General features: G+C 42.0%; 1 protein-coding gene across 3 annotated transcripts in view; it reads right to left on the bottom strand.

Annotated features, from left to right (window-relative positions):
• Window positions 1–3,499: 3,499 nt before the first annotated feature.
• The window catches only part of LOC118504509 (acetylcholine receptor subunit alpha-like 1), a 62,363-nt gene continuing 48,971 nt past the window's right edge, over window positions 3,500–16,891 (bottom strand). For 2 of the 3 annotated variants that reach the window (XM_036039039.1, XM_036039040.1), the window contains exons 6-10: window positions 16,357–16,537; window positions 15,815–16,275; window positions 15,507–15,730; window positions 15,161–15,420; window positions 3,500–15,070 (exon numbers count right to left, since the gene is read on the bottom strand). In XM_036039039.1, the coding sequence (XP_035894932.1) occupies window positions 14,867–15,070; window positions 15,161–15,420; window positions 15,507–15,730; window positions 15,815–16,275; window positions 16,357–16,537 (1,330 nt within the window). In that variant the 3' untranslated portion in view covers window positions 3,500–14,866. The remainder of the gene's footprint in view (window positions 15,071–15,160; window positions 15,421–15,506; window positions 15,731–15,814; window positions 16,276–16,356; window positions 16,538–16,891) is intronic. The other variant, XR_004905308.1, reaches the window with a different exon arrangement.

The raw sequence follows: 16,891 nt of genomic DNA, 5'->3' as shown, positions 1-16,891 counted from the left end.
ATGAAGTCAGAGTCAGAGATGATGAAAAATGTACGTATATCGAAACAGAGGAAGATGAAAGACTATTTCGAAGGACTTTCAGTTCATTGAAGGAACTTCTCTCAGCCGAATAAAAACCATAGATCAATTTCACAATCATTTTGGTCTAGAACCACTTGGTGCACGTTCGTCTGGGTCTTCTAAAGCACAAAACCATCGCTCCTGCTACTTACCCAAAAGCAGTAAAAAACTATTCAGCCGGAAAATGTGTGTGTATCAAAAGCTTAACAAGAAAAAAAAAGAAAAAACACTAAACACCGGTAGCATATATTTTTTTATAATTTATTAATAACGCGTAACATTTATTTATATATGTATATATTAATAAATTTCTATAATATACAATCTAATACCTTCTTATCATGTTTTGCTGTTGTTTTTTTAGCTTTTTCTCATGTTAGCGCTGCCTCATTTCCATTAATTCTTTGCCACCCCCCTTTTCACGATTCCCGAATTCCAAAATTTTACATCCTACATCAGCTGGCTTCCGTTTTCTCGTCGTTTTTTTTCTCATTCACACACACACGCCACTATGCTTTGCCGGGTGTCGTTTTTCTGTCAGTGTGTCTGGTGGTTTATGTTACCGCTTTACTTGCTTTGCTGTTTGTTTTTTTTTTTTCATTCTTTCTGTAACTCATTATCAAACGACCGATCCTGCTCGATCACCTAAACACACGCAACACACACGCACGCACACATAGCTCCTGAATGTCGATCTAACGCGGGCGTGAAAAGTTACATAATAAGTGAGAGTGTTTACTACCTTTCCATGGGCTGTTGTTGCTTGTTGCCGTCTATGTGCAAGTTAAATGGTAGAAGCAACCCACCCGATTGAGCATATCCTTTGCTACAGTAGTAGGTGATGTTGCAGAAGGATTATTACACCCCACCCACCCACAGCCTCTCACTTCCTTCCACATCCCTGTTGCGCTATCCACTATTCGCGCAAATGACTCCACAGCAGCACAGTAATTACTTCCGCGCATCTCTTGGCCACCGTTGCTCTATCATTTATGTATTCCCATACACGGTAATTGTATGCGATTATGTTTATGCTGTTTGCGTGTGTGCATGTGTGTGCGTGTGTGTGTAACAACATTTCATTTCGATTGACATTTCTCTTCGATCGTTTTTCTTTCTACGCGCGTAGTGCTTCACACCATCTCGAGGAAATTCTTTTTTCCAGTTTGCCATTTTTGGGGGGTTTTTCCCAGCCGCTCGTATGTGTGCCTGGTGTTTTTCCGTCACTCAGTGATTTTGGGGGCGATGCGATTCACCCATTTTCCCCCATTTCGGGGTTTCGTTTCATGTGACAGTAACATTAAGTATGAGTAGTTTGATCACAACGTGTTTTCCATTCAATGTGTCGTGTAAGAAAAGTACTTTTTCACCACACAAACGGAAATTCGCGGCTCGTCAGTATGCTAGCCAGCCGCCGAGTTTCCCGTCGGGATCATCGTCGGTCGGGTGCACTTTAACTTATCAATTGCAATATGTGAGATTATTTCGCACCCCTACCGAGGGGTTTGTTGGGTATGGTCGGACCAAACCCATCGTTTTCTTAGCAGTGGCTTATGTATGCGAGTCGGAACATTTTGCTGCTGTTATCCTCCCATCCTACTTTCTTGGGCCGTTCCGATTGGGTTTGATTTCATGTCCAGACATTCCCTATCATTGTTTGGTATTTTATCTTCTTAAATTCCTTTTGGCAGCACGTTGAGAACACATCCAAAGACGTTTTTATGTGGTTTGAATGCAAAATTCCTTTTCAATTCTCGTGTTCTCCCTCTCTCTCTCTCTCTCTCTCTCTCTCTCTCTCTCTCTCTCTCTCTCTTTTTCTTGAGTAGACTGTAGCAGACACAGTTTGCAGTATGAGTGTTTTTGTTTTTTGCTTAAATACTAAAATCAATTCATCGACTCTGGGGTAGCGTAATTTCGTATTACGTTTTGGTTTTTGTTTTCTTTTTCTGTTATACGAATTTGCCATGTTGTGCGTAGTTATAAATTAGTGGCATGTTTTGTTTTATTAATGTTATCTGTTGTTTAGTTTGCTTTGTTTGTTTTTATTTTTGTTTTTTCCTCTCTCTTATTCTCTCGTTCTTCTCATTTTTTTCTTTCATTCATCATCTGTCTCATTTTCTTCCCAGTTTTAGTAAAAAGTGTGTATGTTTTGGTTTGTTGTTGCTTACAGTTAAATATATCTATATATATATATATATATATATATATATATATATATATATATATATATATATATCTATATGTATATATATGCTAATTCCTTTTTATCCTTTTTATTTCCACCTCCTGGTTTGCTCGCAGTTACCGCCATTAGTTTATTGTGTCTATAAATAATTAACTGTTTTTTTCTTCCTTCCTGCCTATACACATGCTGCACCTCTGCTCCGAATTGTTAGTGTTCACTTTCGGCTCCTTTAACTTGTACCTTACTGCAATTTACCTGTTAGTGTTTCATGGTGTGCTGCTAATGTGTACATGTGTATGTCACCTGCATCGTATTATTCACTGAACGTACGCGCCTGACGGTTCCCATTCGGTTGCGCCACATTTGCTGTTACGTTCGGAGTGTTTTGGGGCGTTTCGCTTATCGTTAGTTAGTTTTGGAGCACTTACCACACTATAAATAATGTTGCTGTTATGTGTTCGGAAACAATTATAAAAATTTATTTACGTGTTTGCGTATGCGGTTGCGTTTTTTTTTTCCTTCTTTCTCGTTAAAAAATATATTTACATTTACTCTCTATGTTCAAGAATCCAATGAGATGTGTTCGTGAACCCGTCGCACACACTGACCTCCCCCAATCGGTTCCACGACCAACCGCAACCATCACCACCACCGTGATGGACGTCACAATGTTCGTTGGTTTCGATGAATTTTCTGTGAAAATTCCTGGGCGAACTTTTCCCTTCTGGCCAAAGCATTGGGCCCGTAACATCCCCCAGGTGGTGAGTGGGTGGCGGTGGGCGGTTTCGCCAACAACAAAAAAGGCCAGGGCACGTACGGGTGGTTTTCTTCAAAACCATTAACATCATCGATTAAGATTCACAGCTCTGGTTTATGTTTTGTTTCCATTTTCAATTAATTTCGTTTGATCAATTTAATTGAAAAGTACGAAATACGTTTTTCACAAAACAAAATCATTACAATCGAACGAAAAGTTTTCTTTATTATTAGTAGTATTATTTTATTTGTTTGCCTTACCTATGGGTAGTATGGGGATGAGACGATGGGGAGCAGTAGGAAAGAGCGCAATGAGCGGATGAGAGGTGGAAGGAATTCGATGGAATCGATGTATGAAAAAAGATGGCCGACGATCGGTTAAAGTGGTATGTTATGCTGTAGAGGATCCTCGGATGAGCGTAATTTACATTCAATGTTAATGGACACTAGTCGCAATGCTTAGAGCGATAGAGGGAATGAGACCGTGTTTATGTATTGGTTGGGATTTTTTTAAATTTACGATTATAACTACACTTCGAGTATCACTAAGGTTAGGTTTGTATTTGTTTTTTTTTTTCCTTTTCTTTCATGCTGTTGTTTTCATTTCTTTCTTTTTTTGGTTTGCATAGTTAGCGAGTAAGATGTTACGCCCCCTGTTCTTACTGTGTTGCTGTTTTTTGTTGGTTAAGTTTTCCTTCCTTTTTTGTTGCTTGTGTTAGTTTTGGTTTGCTTGTGGTGGTTAGGTTGTTGGTTTCGTTTCTACAGTTGTATCGCGTTAGCCGAACGATTATCTTATCTCGCCCTCCCCCTACCACCTGCCGCCCTTTAAGTTATTCGCTTCGTGCTTTTTAGTTTGTATATTTTTTGGTAGTTTTACTTAGTTTTTATGCTTTTCTTACAAAAACTGATTACCCTATACGTATATAAAAAACCGGTCTTGCAGTACAGCACGGAAATGTTTCACCTTCGCTCGCTTGTCACCTCTAGAACGTGTGGTGGTGTGGTTATGTGGTTTTTCTTTTTTTTTGGGCAAGAAGTAGAATTGGACTAGTTCTAGCAGTGCGCCGTCGATCTCCGCTCTCGTTATTGGGGCACCGTCGAAGAATAAGTTAAGTTGGCTTTATCATTTTACAATTGGCTCACTGGTTAGATGTTTCGGTTGCTAGCAACACTAGCGTTACGTTACACCTTCCATACAAAAGTAGCAACACTAGCGTTACGTTACACCTTCCATACAAAAGTAGATAATCATAGCTACATCTTGGCGCACATGAGTTTTCACTGATGAAGGTTGTTTTTTGTTTTCGTAATAAAAGTAGCATTTCTGCTGCAAGGATGACGGTGACAGAGAACGTTACGCAAAAGCCATTCTCGTCTCGCAATGCTCAGGAATTACGGACTCTTTTAGTTTTCGTTTGTTTTTGTTTATGTTTTGCTTTATCAGTTTGTTCATCATGTTTCAAGTTAAATTTTAAACAATTCGTCTCTCACACACAATTTGTACAACGTTTCGTCGCAGTGTTTGCTACGTATTCTTTTTTTCTTTTGCAATTTTGCCGGGTATGAGTGTGTTCGATGCTGTACGATCAAGCACGAACGGGATGTGGAAACACAAAACAGTGAACGAGTGTCTTTTTTCATGCTGAATGTTTGGAATGTTTGGCTTGTACTTGCTTTCTTCCTCTGCAGTGACCGCATATTTCGGCATCCCTTCCCTGGAGCTGACTCCTGCCGGTTGCAGGTTTACTTTCTAAGCGATTGTCTAATCAACAGGCAGGCCAAGAAAGGTGCTTCTAGCTTTGCGGTGCGATGCGTAAGGTGACGTTAAAACAATCCCCTAAAAAAAAAACAGACCCAACCCCAATGCCCAAAACGGGGTTTGGTGCACAACGTAAAGCACCGTGTCGGACACGGTGGTGTGGCGAAAGGAAGATGCATTGCATTCTAGTGATTATTTGTCATGAGTTGATTGTTGATGCAGTAAACGATTTGATTTTTGGTTTTGGTTTTCTTACCCTTTTCTTTTGTTTTTCTTTCGCCCACCACCACTAAAACACCGGCTAGCGATAGTAACTATGTACAGGTGGTTGTGCATGTTGGTGTGATGGGTTTTTTTTTTAGTGTTGTAAATCTTACTGGGAAAATTTACACTTCACACACCTTATTTTACGGGTTACTATGCACTGTTTATAGGACATTAACATTTGTCTATAGACTTCTTGACGTTGCCTTATTTTTACTCTTGCCTGGTAAGCTGCGTTTTTTTACAGTACTAGATGAAACAACCTTCGAATTTCAGATTTATTATTTGCTTTTGTTTCGTTAAATTTAATGTGTTTGCTTACGCTGCACTTCACCATCGAGTGAATGCACGAATATTAAACTCTTAGCAGAATGGAGCCTTGCGGTTAGGTGAAGAGTATGCTTTAGCATTTTGATCCTCCGGTTAACACATTGGAGGAGGAGTAGTATTTTGTTTTAATTTTGTGGTAGCGGTTGATTGAGTGATTTCATTGGCTGAATGGTTTTGTGGTGCTCTGATGGCTGCAAGTGGTTAGTGATGCCTCTCCAACAGTCACAAGGGCATGCAGCATTCAAGTTTAGTTGGGTACACAATTTTTTTTTTGAGAAAAAACTTATTCTAAAAATGTGCAATGCGATTCATAATTTAATTAACCATATGCACAGTTTTAATGATGAAATAAATACCCCGACAACCCGTGTAAAACTTCTGATTGTACAAAAAATCCTATTGAAAAAAAAAATAAAAAACGCTCTCCAAAATCGCATCCAGCTCAGTTCGTCCTTCGCAAAAAACCCGGCTAGGAAAACAGGGAAAACCCTCCGTGCCGGTTAATTAACCTCAATTTTGACACGGTACACCGAACCCCATTGACGTCCGGTGCCCCGTTTTCTATGCGGATGAATGCTGTTCCATTCCAATTGACGAAGTATCCCCATTTCCCGGGGACCGAGAATATGAACGAAATCGTTCGGAAAACACTCATTCGAAATAGGGGGTCGCTGGGCCAGGTTACGGTGTGACAAGGGAGTTTTGTCGAATTGTTTGAGCATAAAATTGCATCCCACCCGCTTCCACTGCTGCAGTGCGAATGCTGGGCGAACCAAAAAAGAAAGGGAGTCAAGAAGAAAAATGAAGGCGGAAACGAGTGTCGGAAACCGGGAACGTCCGGCGGTATTGCGAGCAAGCAAATTGGATTGCAAAAGATTGAAGTGGTGACCAGTAAAAGAAAATAAATACACGATCGTACGTAAATCTGGGCGTCTGGGTTATGCGAGTTTTCCCTTTTTATTTTGTTTCACCACCGGCAAAGGCTCCCGACAAAAGATGAAAGGCCTTCCGGGCTAATGGTGAGCGTAAACAGTAAAGATAAAAATCGTACAACTTATCTCCGGCTCGGGTACAATCTGTGCCGTACGCTCAAGATTTTATTATTTTCGTTTCATGCGTTTCATTAAGCACCGTTGTGAACGATTGCCGGCGACTGTAACATTAGCATCGTATCAGTACGCTTCTGAAGTCTAAGTACTTTTTTTCTTGGTGGTGCTCCGGACATCTCGGACATTCGAAGTGGAAGCATGAAATTGAACGAACGAAATTGTGCCAAGTGGACGTCCAATGTCCATGTTATTTCGCGAACGCCTGCTTTCAGCCGATTGAACCATCGAGTGTGTACGCCAATCGTTTTTTGCTATGTGCATGTGTGTGATTGAATTTGGCTCACTCGCGTGAGATGATTTCAACGAGCCGAACTCTTACAACACCTCTTGGCATGGCACACATTTGGCCCGTACCACCCATCCGATCCACCCCACGGTTGTTGAAGAATTGTTCGATGCATCACGTCATCGCGTAAAGAAAGTGTTCGGTGCGGTAGTTCGCTGCTGTCAGTAAACATCATTGTCGAACGTATAACTTTAGCCGCCCGGAAATGGATGGCGTACGGATGGAGCCGCATCGTGAGCTGTGGCTGTGACAGCAGCCAAGAAAACAAACTTCACCCGGTTCGACAAAGCGAGAGCAAACCGAATAGCATCCAGGGTGCGCGCGAGATTTTTTTTCCCCCAAGCAAGAATGGGAGGTTCAGAATTGATGTTGATGATTTTGGTGTACGATCGGTATTCGGGTGCCATAGCCAAACAAGGCAAGTAACGGCTCACTTGCGTTCCCGTGTGCTTTCGGTGTACGCTGTGCCAGGCCACGTCACGTTCCACGTTCGGTGGGAGGAAAAGCAATAAATTCGTTGGGAAATACTTCCGTTCGGTTCAGTTTCGCTGTTTCGGGGCGGAGATTTTTCTCGTCTCTACGGACGTCTCTACAAAAGAAATGGGAACGAACAACACTGGAAGAAGGGTTCAGAGCTTGTACTGCTCAATACTTGCTTTTTTTGCGCGTGAATTTAAGGATTTCTGGAAGCACAATTTTTCAGCTGTATTTGGCGCAAGAGTACAACTGAGTGATTTGTCATAATTTTGTAGATGAATGCGCATCAAAAATGGAGACCACTTGTGATGATGAAAAGCATTAAAAGCGCTCAGCATTGCTTTATGAAAAGAACCATTTTTTCATAGTTTCGAATTATTTTTACATCCTCTTGAGGCTATGTATGTCCACCTTAAAATCCACCTCGCAATGTCCAGATGGACGATTATTCGTGTAGTGTAAAGGATAATCGGTTGCATCCTGTAAGCTATACCGGATACAGCCCTTATATACACCGATCATGCTTCAATCCTTGTCACTGCCGCCTAGAAGCTGACACAGACATGAAACTGGTGACATTGACCACACACACACACACCCCGTAGAATCAGATTATGCAGAATCTGCAAGCACAAATGGATGAAAGCTGGACTACCCCCACCGGAAAGATAGAGGCCCAGATAAAGAGAACACACTACTAAAGAAAAAAACAAAACGGCAGGTATTTATTCAGGATGTATCTTTCCAGGGTTTCCGGCTAGGCTATTTACCACAGGAATCTGGGCTGGGCTGTTATCCAGGCCGAGTCCGGGTGTCGGAAATTAAAATCGACGACAAGGACGACAGCGGCGACGATTCGCTTCGTTTTCCAATTTCCTTTCCTGTTGCCGTTCGCGGGTGCTCAGGCACTGTTAAATGGGTTCCAGCTGGAGCGAAGTGGTTTGGAAAATCTCATTTTAGACAAAAGGTTTTCGTTGCTGATCGAATTGCTTTCCGCCCCCTTTTTTTGTTAAATATATTCCAATTGTTCCAGTGCGATAATAAGAAGCTACTCTTTATGAACCAGTGGAATTGGTTGGTGATTCCGTTCCGGAGAGTAGTTTAAAATAGAAAAAAAACCGATACCAGCGATCATTTCCTGTCCCCACCAGTTTCCTGATAAGACTTTTAAGCGGAGGATTAATTGAACTAGAATCAAATCAACTTTCCTAGAAACAGATGGCTGGTTTGGAGAATTAAATTGGTCTTTTTTCCCATTAAATGTTAAGAGTTGTAAAGCTCGCTTCTCTCAAGTCACCATTCGATGATAGCAATTGAGGAGAAGTTAAAACAAATTTAATCCGGTATTATTGATTCATTATTTACCAACTACAATTCTTCGTACATGCGCTTGTTGTGACGAGAGCCCTCTTGGGCTTAATGTTTTATGAAGGGCCATTTCTGTTCAATTCCTCAACTTATCCACTTATGACTGCTGTTGCTGCTGCTGTTAGGTGCAATCCTACCACTTGGAGAAGTTCCTGATGAGTTCCTACCTGTCACCTTTGCTACCATCCTTCAATCGCTCTATCATTTCCCACTGCTCAGCACTCATACACTACATACACTCCACTCCACTCGAAAACATACGCACGCACACCCGCATTTCGCACTCAGTTTATTCACTTACTCGGTTGCTGTTTTCTTATTATTTTCGTTAGCCAAATGCACGACACGTGACTGGAAGACACTCGATTTGAAATCAGGGTCATGCCATAATGTTCAAAAGTTTACGACGTTTCGCTTATGCAATACACGGGGAATCACGATTAGAGATTATCATTTGTGGGTTTTCGGTTTTCGTTACGCACATTCACACTGGTTAGCACAAATTGTCTCGCTTTCGGTCTCGAATACTGCAAGATGGAGTTGCGTTTAGCACGGGATGGGTTTCTCTTTAATTGTTTCGCTTGCGAAAGGGACATCTTGGATGTGCAGTGACATTCGGAAGGGATAATTAAAGATGATCTTATTATTTCGTTCTGTTTTGCGCTAGCTTAGTTTTACACCATCGCGATGAGTTGTGATACGTTGTGCTTGCTTCTCTACAAACAAAATTCGAGTTTTGCTGTTTTTTTTATGCACAGTCCGAGGCCTTTTTTCCACTTTGAGCGAAGTGCGTTTCAGTTAAGAACGATTAATATTTTACAAATGACTTCTGTCTGTTGATTGCAATGCACATGATATAAATGAACAACAGTGTTTGATTAGGTTATCTAAATTAATCTTCTAAAGGTGTGTTGTTATGTTGAGCCAAAATCAAAACTTATGAACATCAGCCTAGAAAAAGGACGTTTTGGCACAACGTTTTTGAGTTATCTACTGATTAATTTAATAAAACAGAAAATACTTAATGGTAAACTATAAGCATTCCACGTATAATAGCTTCAAGATTTCTTTATCTAATAAATTGCAAATAGATCTTAACAGAACAAGAAACAAAACAGATAACACATTTAATATATGCCGACCACTGTAGCCCTCGGTTGAGAAACTCAGCACAGTAATCAAAAACAGTAACAATAACTATTTGGCCAACTTGCTCACAACAATATCCAACCGAAATTTAGTTAAAACCAACCCACAGCTATTTATGGCCTCAACTTTGTCGAAGTTCGAAGGACGGTGTTTAAACATCCGCCGCCCATCACATTCCTTTTAGCATTCGGTAGAAAATTAGATACTTTTTTTTGTAACATCGTGTTTTGTTTTCTCTTTCTGCAAGTGTTGTTTGTTTTTTTTTTTTTACTAAATTCTATCTAATAGCCTTAGGAATAGCCACCACCGTTGCCACCGTTCGCATCTGACGTGTTATGCATCGATTCGTAAGATTCTAGCTGTTTGCTTTGTTCATTCCTTCCGTTTGCTTTTTTTTTGTCGGATTTATGTTTTATTAGTTTAAATGCTTTACTTTGTTTTATTTTCTTTATTATACATGTTAACTTTGAGCACATTTTTGTGTTAATGTTGCTGTGTCTGAGTGTGCACGTGTGCGTGTGTGTTTTTTCATGTTCTTGTGTTTATGTGTAATGTGAAGTTTTCCTCGTGAGTTGAATTATGAATGAGTTGTTGTTTGAGAAGTTTTGTTGTTCTAAGTAACGCTGCCGTTTCCGGTTTAATTTTGTTCTCTTTGCTTTACGCTCCACCATAGTTAGTTATAGGATTAGTGAGTTTGTTTTGTTTGTTTTCTTTGTTTGTTATGTTTTAATAGCAATTACTCGTTAAATAGCACGGCAACTACAACAGTCTGGCATTAGTAGAAAGGTTCTGGCATCATTTTTGCGTTTTCACTTCATTCGCATGTTTCATTTAACGCTTTCACTCGTGGTATTATGGTTTGTGGTTTTGCTTTTAAGGTTTAGTAAAAAGGAAATATTTCGGCCTTTTTGTCTGATGTTTGTTTCCTTTTTAGATACGCGATAGATGTGAGCTACATGTGTGAGCGTGTGCTTGCTAAAGTAGTGTGTTTGCGGGCAACAAAATGGTGTAAATTTGCTTTTATATCAAAATCATGTACATTTGTTATGGATGTAATATAAAACCCCGGTACGAGTTTGTTCCAGTTGGTGCAACATTTGATGTATTACAGTTTTTTGTTGTTGCAAAAATTGCATGATAACACACTATTTACAGAGAGTGTCTGCTCGATACTTGATGATGTTTCCGAAAAAAATATTTTACATTTTTTTAGTACACTTTGTGGTTTGAAGTTAAATAAAAACAATAAGATACATTGTTTCTTAGATCATGATTGTTTTCTTGTTTGAAACAATATCCGGTTCAAGATATAACAACAGTGAGTCGTAGATTTCGTAGCATGTAGTATGGAATGAAATCTCTGTAAGGAAGATTAGAAAATGAACCAAAACGTTAGTTAAAGATACAAAGGAAAAAATAGAAAATTTTTAATAAAATATAGATTGTTAATAATAGCGGCACCGAAAGTGCAACTTTTCCAATGTGCTAGAAATAATTGCGGTTTTTTTGACAGCTATGTCACTAGTTTCTCAATGTCCCTGACTGTTCAAAATGTTGTTTCTTTTTTTCTGTTGTACCATTAACCAAGTAACGAATTGTTCATCACACAATGAAGTAGAAGCAGCCAACTTTGAGACCATTTGTAGTTACGGTAGTGCTATGGACTAAGTTGCTTATCTGGTTTTGTTAACTATGAAAAGTGTTTACTGTTTACGTTCTGCTTTGTTTCGTTGAGCTCTGCAAATGCAACAACACCGGCATAAGTGTAACACACCTTCGCCGAACCGGTCGCAATAGGGGTTTGCCTGGTTTGCAGCAGTGTTTGGTTAAAAGATTCACGAACCGTCCACAGGTTGTTTAATCCGATGCCCCCTAGAGCCGAGTTGTCTCGCACACTAATCGCTTCGATGTGTATGGGTGAGGTGACTCGGTACATCCCAGTACCTATTATTTATCGAAATGACGCAGCGAAAGCCCGGCTCGCCATAACAGCTATCCCTCTCTCGCTCTCTCAAAATTAGCTTACTTTATCAGCTACTAACTGCCCTTTTTGCTAATACTAATGTATGTTTTTTTGTATGTTAATGTTGTTGCGCGCATGAGATCGCGGAGCATTTTTTCCCCATTTTTTTTTTTTTTTGCTGCCGACGATACGGCCCAGGGTGCATCCGGGTTTTGATCCTGTTGTGCTGTTTGTTACGTTTCACCAACCTTTTGATGAGTCCTTGTTTTTTTGTTTGTCCGCGCACGTCGACTGATTGCGGCTGATACAAATTCTAACTACAGATACATTTAGGTTGTAATTTTTTTTTGGTTTTTGTACGAAAAATTAATTCCCGTACCCCGACCCACACACGCTTTGCAGTGTTATGTGTTATTACGACCCCTCCATACCACCCTCCACACCCCTACTCCATATACCCAACCCCACCTATGTATACATGTTCGCACGTTCTGGTGCGGGTTTTTTTCTCTTTGCTTCAGTGTGCAGCACTAATAACAAAACGTACCTCGGCCTCTACATTATCGCTCCTTATTCCCCTTTCACGATGAATATAAAATACATACACACTCGTCTATAGCGATACTTTTTGTTGTTTGTTTGAGTTTTTGTTTGTTTGTTTTATAGTACATTAATCGACTTAGCTAGGTGTTGCTTAGTAAAAAAATGTTTATCTAACAGTATCAGTAGGATGTATTAACTTTGTTATTCTTTCCCTCATCCGTGTATTCGTGTTCGTGATCGTGTGTGTGTGTTCGTCGAAGGAATTTCCACACGCCACGCCTTCCCTAAAACTGAATCCATGGATCCGGTTCTGTTTAACTGTGTGTGTGTGTGTGTGTAATTTTGATTATTTCACTCAATTAGTTAGAAATGGCGCTGGTTGACATTCACTTTACCACTACTGACGCGCCACATTACGCTTCGGAATGCAACTCTGCGTCCGCCCGTGCATTGCCGTCGCTACTAGTTTAATGTGATGGAAAACGGGTTCTTCCTTTATAAAAAAGCTACCCTTGACGAAGGTCTGCATGACACAATTGCTTCTCATTTAAACACACACTCACACACACGCAAATCAACCCTCCAGAATGCAGCAAGTTTCATTTGCTATCCGACGTCCCAACCTGAACGCTGTTCTTACAGGGCTGGCACGCTACATTCGCTTGGCGTGTTCCGTAATCGTACACGGTGAACGATCGTGCGATGCGTGTGTGTGTGTTTCGGCGCTCGATAGGATCGTCTGCTTCACGTTATATAATCGGGAATTTTGGTAGAATTTCCTGTAGTTAAGACACTTCATTATCAGACCAATTCATGCTGATTGTTTTCATTATTTTTTGTTTTTCTTTAAACATATTATATCTACCACGACCTCTGTTTGCGCCTGACGTTGCGATGACATCGGGGCGCTTGTTATCGCTTCACTTTGACACCTCTCTTCAAACAGTCGAGTTAAAATCACTACTATTAGTAACGTAAAACTGTGTCCCGGTTTGGGGCGATATAAGATGCATATGGTGCTAGTAGTTGACAGCTTCCGCTAGCATACGAAGCTTGCTTCCAGTGCACTTCCAAACATCAAACTAATGCTCGTAAACGAAAAATCAACGAAATGTCTCATAACGGCTTAATAGAACTACGGTCGTGAACTGAACGGTCTACACCAACTCGTGGGCGACGTGCAACATGTTGCACACAAACGTGTTATTTAATTAGCTAAAACCAGTAAAAAACCTTCTTAAACGTATGACACATCCCGTGATTGTGCTTGTCGTGCGCTATTCTTAATTCCTCATTTTATGCACAATTCATGTTTCAAGCAACGGTAAAACCTAATTTGGGTTTGTGCAAAGCAGGTCAGGAAAAGAAAAAAAAACAACGCTAGGAGGAAAACCTTGAAGCCTAACGCGTGCCTTGCATTCGTCGAACATTCTCGTATATCGCTCGAAACCAACGATGTAACGGTGGGAGAAATTGAGAAGTGCTATCAAAAAATTTAACTATAACAAATCGCTCGTGCGCTACTTCTGTTTGTTTATGCTTTCTTGCTCTTCCGAAGATTACTATGCTGCTGCATAGATATCGTAGATACGGCAGGCAATCGCCACCCATAAACGTGGCTTTAACCCTAATTAATCTCCTTGCTTGCTACGCGGACTCTACCGGTGCAGCGGTCCTTGCTTTCGGGCTGCTACGCAGCCATTTTATCTTGATTTGAAGTGTGAAGCATTCGTTAAGTACGGGGTTTGCTTTTGTCTTTACATCTCCGTTCGAACAATGCCGATGGAGTTCGCGAGTTTTTATGTTTTGCTAGTGCAACGCGGTTTCCGGTGCTAAGCAGCTTCCCAGAATCGAAGGGAACAGCATACTATTCGTGGTTTTTGTGTCCGGCCGGGTGCCGCTTTAATCGAATAGCCACAGTACGGGTTTGCTTAGTACGCTAAACGGCGCGAAGTCAGTGAATGCTCGTCTAGACTTACGTGTAACGGGGGAGCAGTTTCTTTTCCTCGTTGCTGCCATCCCTTACATTAACCTTAATTTGATTGTTATTGACACTTGCATGGTTTCGCAAACATGCTGTTTGAGGTTTGGCAGAGAAGATCCGAACCGAAAAACAAACATACGAAAAAAAAAAACGTATCAGGAGTAATCAAGATGATAGGAACGTCGTTCGCCCATCCTTTGCCGTGTACTAAAAGGGGGCAATGCGAGGCGCTGGAGTGCCTTCACTCTGAGAGACTGGTGAGATACTTGTGCTGATTAGTGCGATGCTTCAAATGCAATAACTGGTTGACAGAGGCAAACTGTTGAGAGTCAGGTATTGGCCCGCCCGAGCGAGGCCTTTCCCTGTGGGACCGTACAAACAAATGGGTGACTTACGTGAACACGGGAACGTATCAAACGGAAGTATGCAGTGGGACAGACAGAGTAGGCAGACAGTGCCACGGTGCCTGTGTCCACTGTGATTGTGTGTGTATGTATGTTCCATTTCGTTGTTTGCTGTCTGGTGATGATGGGTACGCGACTTGATTGGCGTTTAGTGGTCATCCTCGTTGACCAGGGTTCGCATCCAGTTCAGAATGTACTTCCAAACGGCGGATGCGAACCCGGGCGGATGCTATACATTCTCGCTGCCCATTTTGAGCAGCTCCATCTTCTTCTTGGCAATCTTCGAGTACATTGCATCGATCGGTTGCGTGTTGTCGTAGAGGCTGGGCGCCTGCAGAATAATGAGACAGGTGCCGAGAACGCACGCTATCGTAAATATCCACAGAAACAGACGATCCAGTACCAGCGCCACATACTTCCAGTCTTCCTCTATCTGCAGATGGAACAAATGAAGGGGGGAGGAAACACGTACCATATCGAATTACAGTATGAGCGTTGATCCTGCACTGTGGGCAATACTTACACTTTCAAACTTGTCCTTATTCCTAACATGCTGAGCAACAAACCGGGACGCTTCGATGGTTTTCTCCATCTCGCGTAGTAACGGCTTTTCGAAGGTTGGGCTTAGATCGCCGCAACACGTCGGACTCATGTCCCCGTTGCCGGTCGGACTGAACAGATCGTCATCCCCGCCCGGCAGTGGCAGTGCAGGTAGTGGAGGCTCTCCAAAGCACGGCCCAACGCCACCCGAGGCGGCCACATCGAACCGTGAGGGAGGCAGTGCTGTGGTGGAGAGATTACCCAAATATACCCAGAAAGCACATCAATATGGAGCATCGCCTATGGCGCCTTGATCGCGCGATCCTTACCGGGTATATCGAAGTCCGTGGCGTACTCCTTCCCGCAGAAGCCGACGTACTTCTCCACATCGGGCGGTACCTGGAACACGTCCGTCAGCACGTCCGTCGGCGTCTGGTCGTCGTTGTCCGATGGTTCATCTTCCTTCTTTGGCCGCTCTATACACAGAACCTTAGGCAGTAGCTCTATAAAAACGCGATGCACCCACGGTGCCATCCGGTGCGTCACGGGTGACCTGAGAGTATTGGGAAAGGATAGGATGACGTGTAACGTGTAATAGGCACGCCAAACTTCAAGTTGTGCACTATTCGATGCTTACCGAAAGTTGACGTTCAGCACGGCAATCGTCACGACGACCGACAGTGTGACGAGCATCATGGTGAACAGCAGATACTTGCCGAGCAGCGGTACCGTGAGCGACGTCGGCGGAATGATTTCGGCAAGCAGTAGAAAAAACACGGTCAGCGACAGCAGAATACTTATACATAATGATATCTTTTCGCCTGAGTCACTCGGCAAATAAAACACTAGCACGGAAAGGAACGATATCCCAACGCAAGGTATGATTAAGTTTACGGTGTAGAAAAGTGTCTTTCGCCTTAACGTTATGTTAAATATAATATCCGGATATGGTTCTTCACAACAACTATAAAATTTTTCATTCCTAACGGCAGGCACCTTCATAATGTCCCATTCAACTGATATATAGTAATCTTGCAGATCGATACCGATGTCGATGTTGTCTGAGTCCGGTGTCTGCTGGAGGTGCCGAAGATCGACCTGCGCACGGGGAGGGGGAGAACATGTTTCGGGGATAAGCGTTTGAAGTGTGAAAGGTTATCTCGTCCCAAATCCACTCACCATGTAACCGTCGTACGTCCAGGATCCGAATTTCATAAAACATGTTTGCTCATCAAATGGAAAATACTCAACATCGATTTCACAAAATGATTTATAAATGGCAGGTGGTTTCCATACTACTTTACCCGTATGATGTAAAATTGCTTTTGTCATTATTGTCACCTCATAGTTACCGTCCGCACTAGAGTGCCATCCAGCCGGGGTTGCAAGTGAGAAAGGGTAAGAGAGAAAGCGCACAAAATGAGGGAAAATGCCGTGAAATTCATGACGCTCATGGGAGAAGCTGTGGTGAAGAGCTCAACCCATCCGTGGGATGACCCATCCTGGTCGGTTTGTCAGTGTCACAGGCAGGCCAAATCGGGACTTTGCTTTGGAGTGGGCACTCGAAAGAGTCAACCAGCCAGTTCGTAGAACCGGGGTTGAACCGATTTTACACCGGTTGCACCAAGTGCCCGGAACTTACCTGTCACTGACCTGCGGTGACCGACCGAACCTCATAAATCATCACCCTGATTCACCGGACCGCTTTCTTTGC

This window comes from Anopheles stephensi, chromosome 2 (assembly GCF_013141755.1).
Source record: "Anopheles stephensi strain Indian chromosome 2, UCI_ANSTEP_V1.0, whole genome shotgun sequence".
NCBI classification, from domain to species: Eukaryota; Metazoa; Arthropoda; class Insecta; order Diptera; family Culicidae; genus Anopheles; species Anopheles stephensi.
Note: the sequence above shows the minus strand (reverse complement) of the source record. Positions and strands in the feature narration are given on the sequence as shown.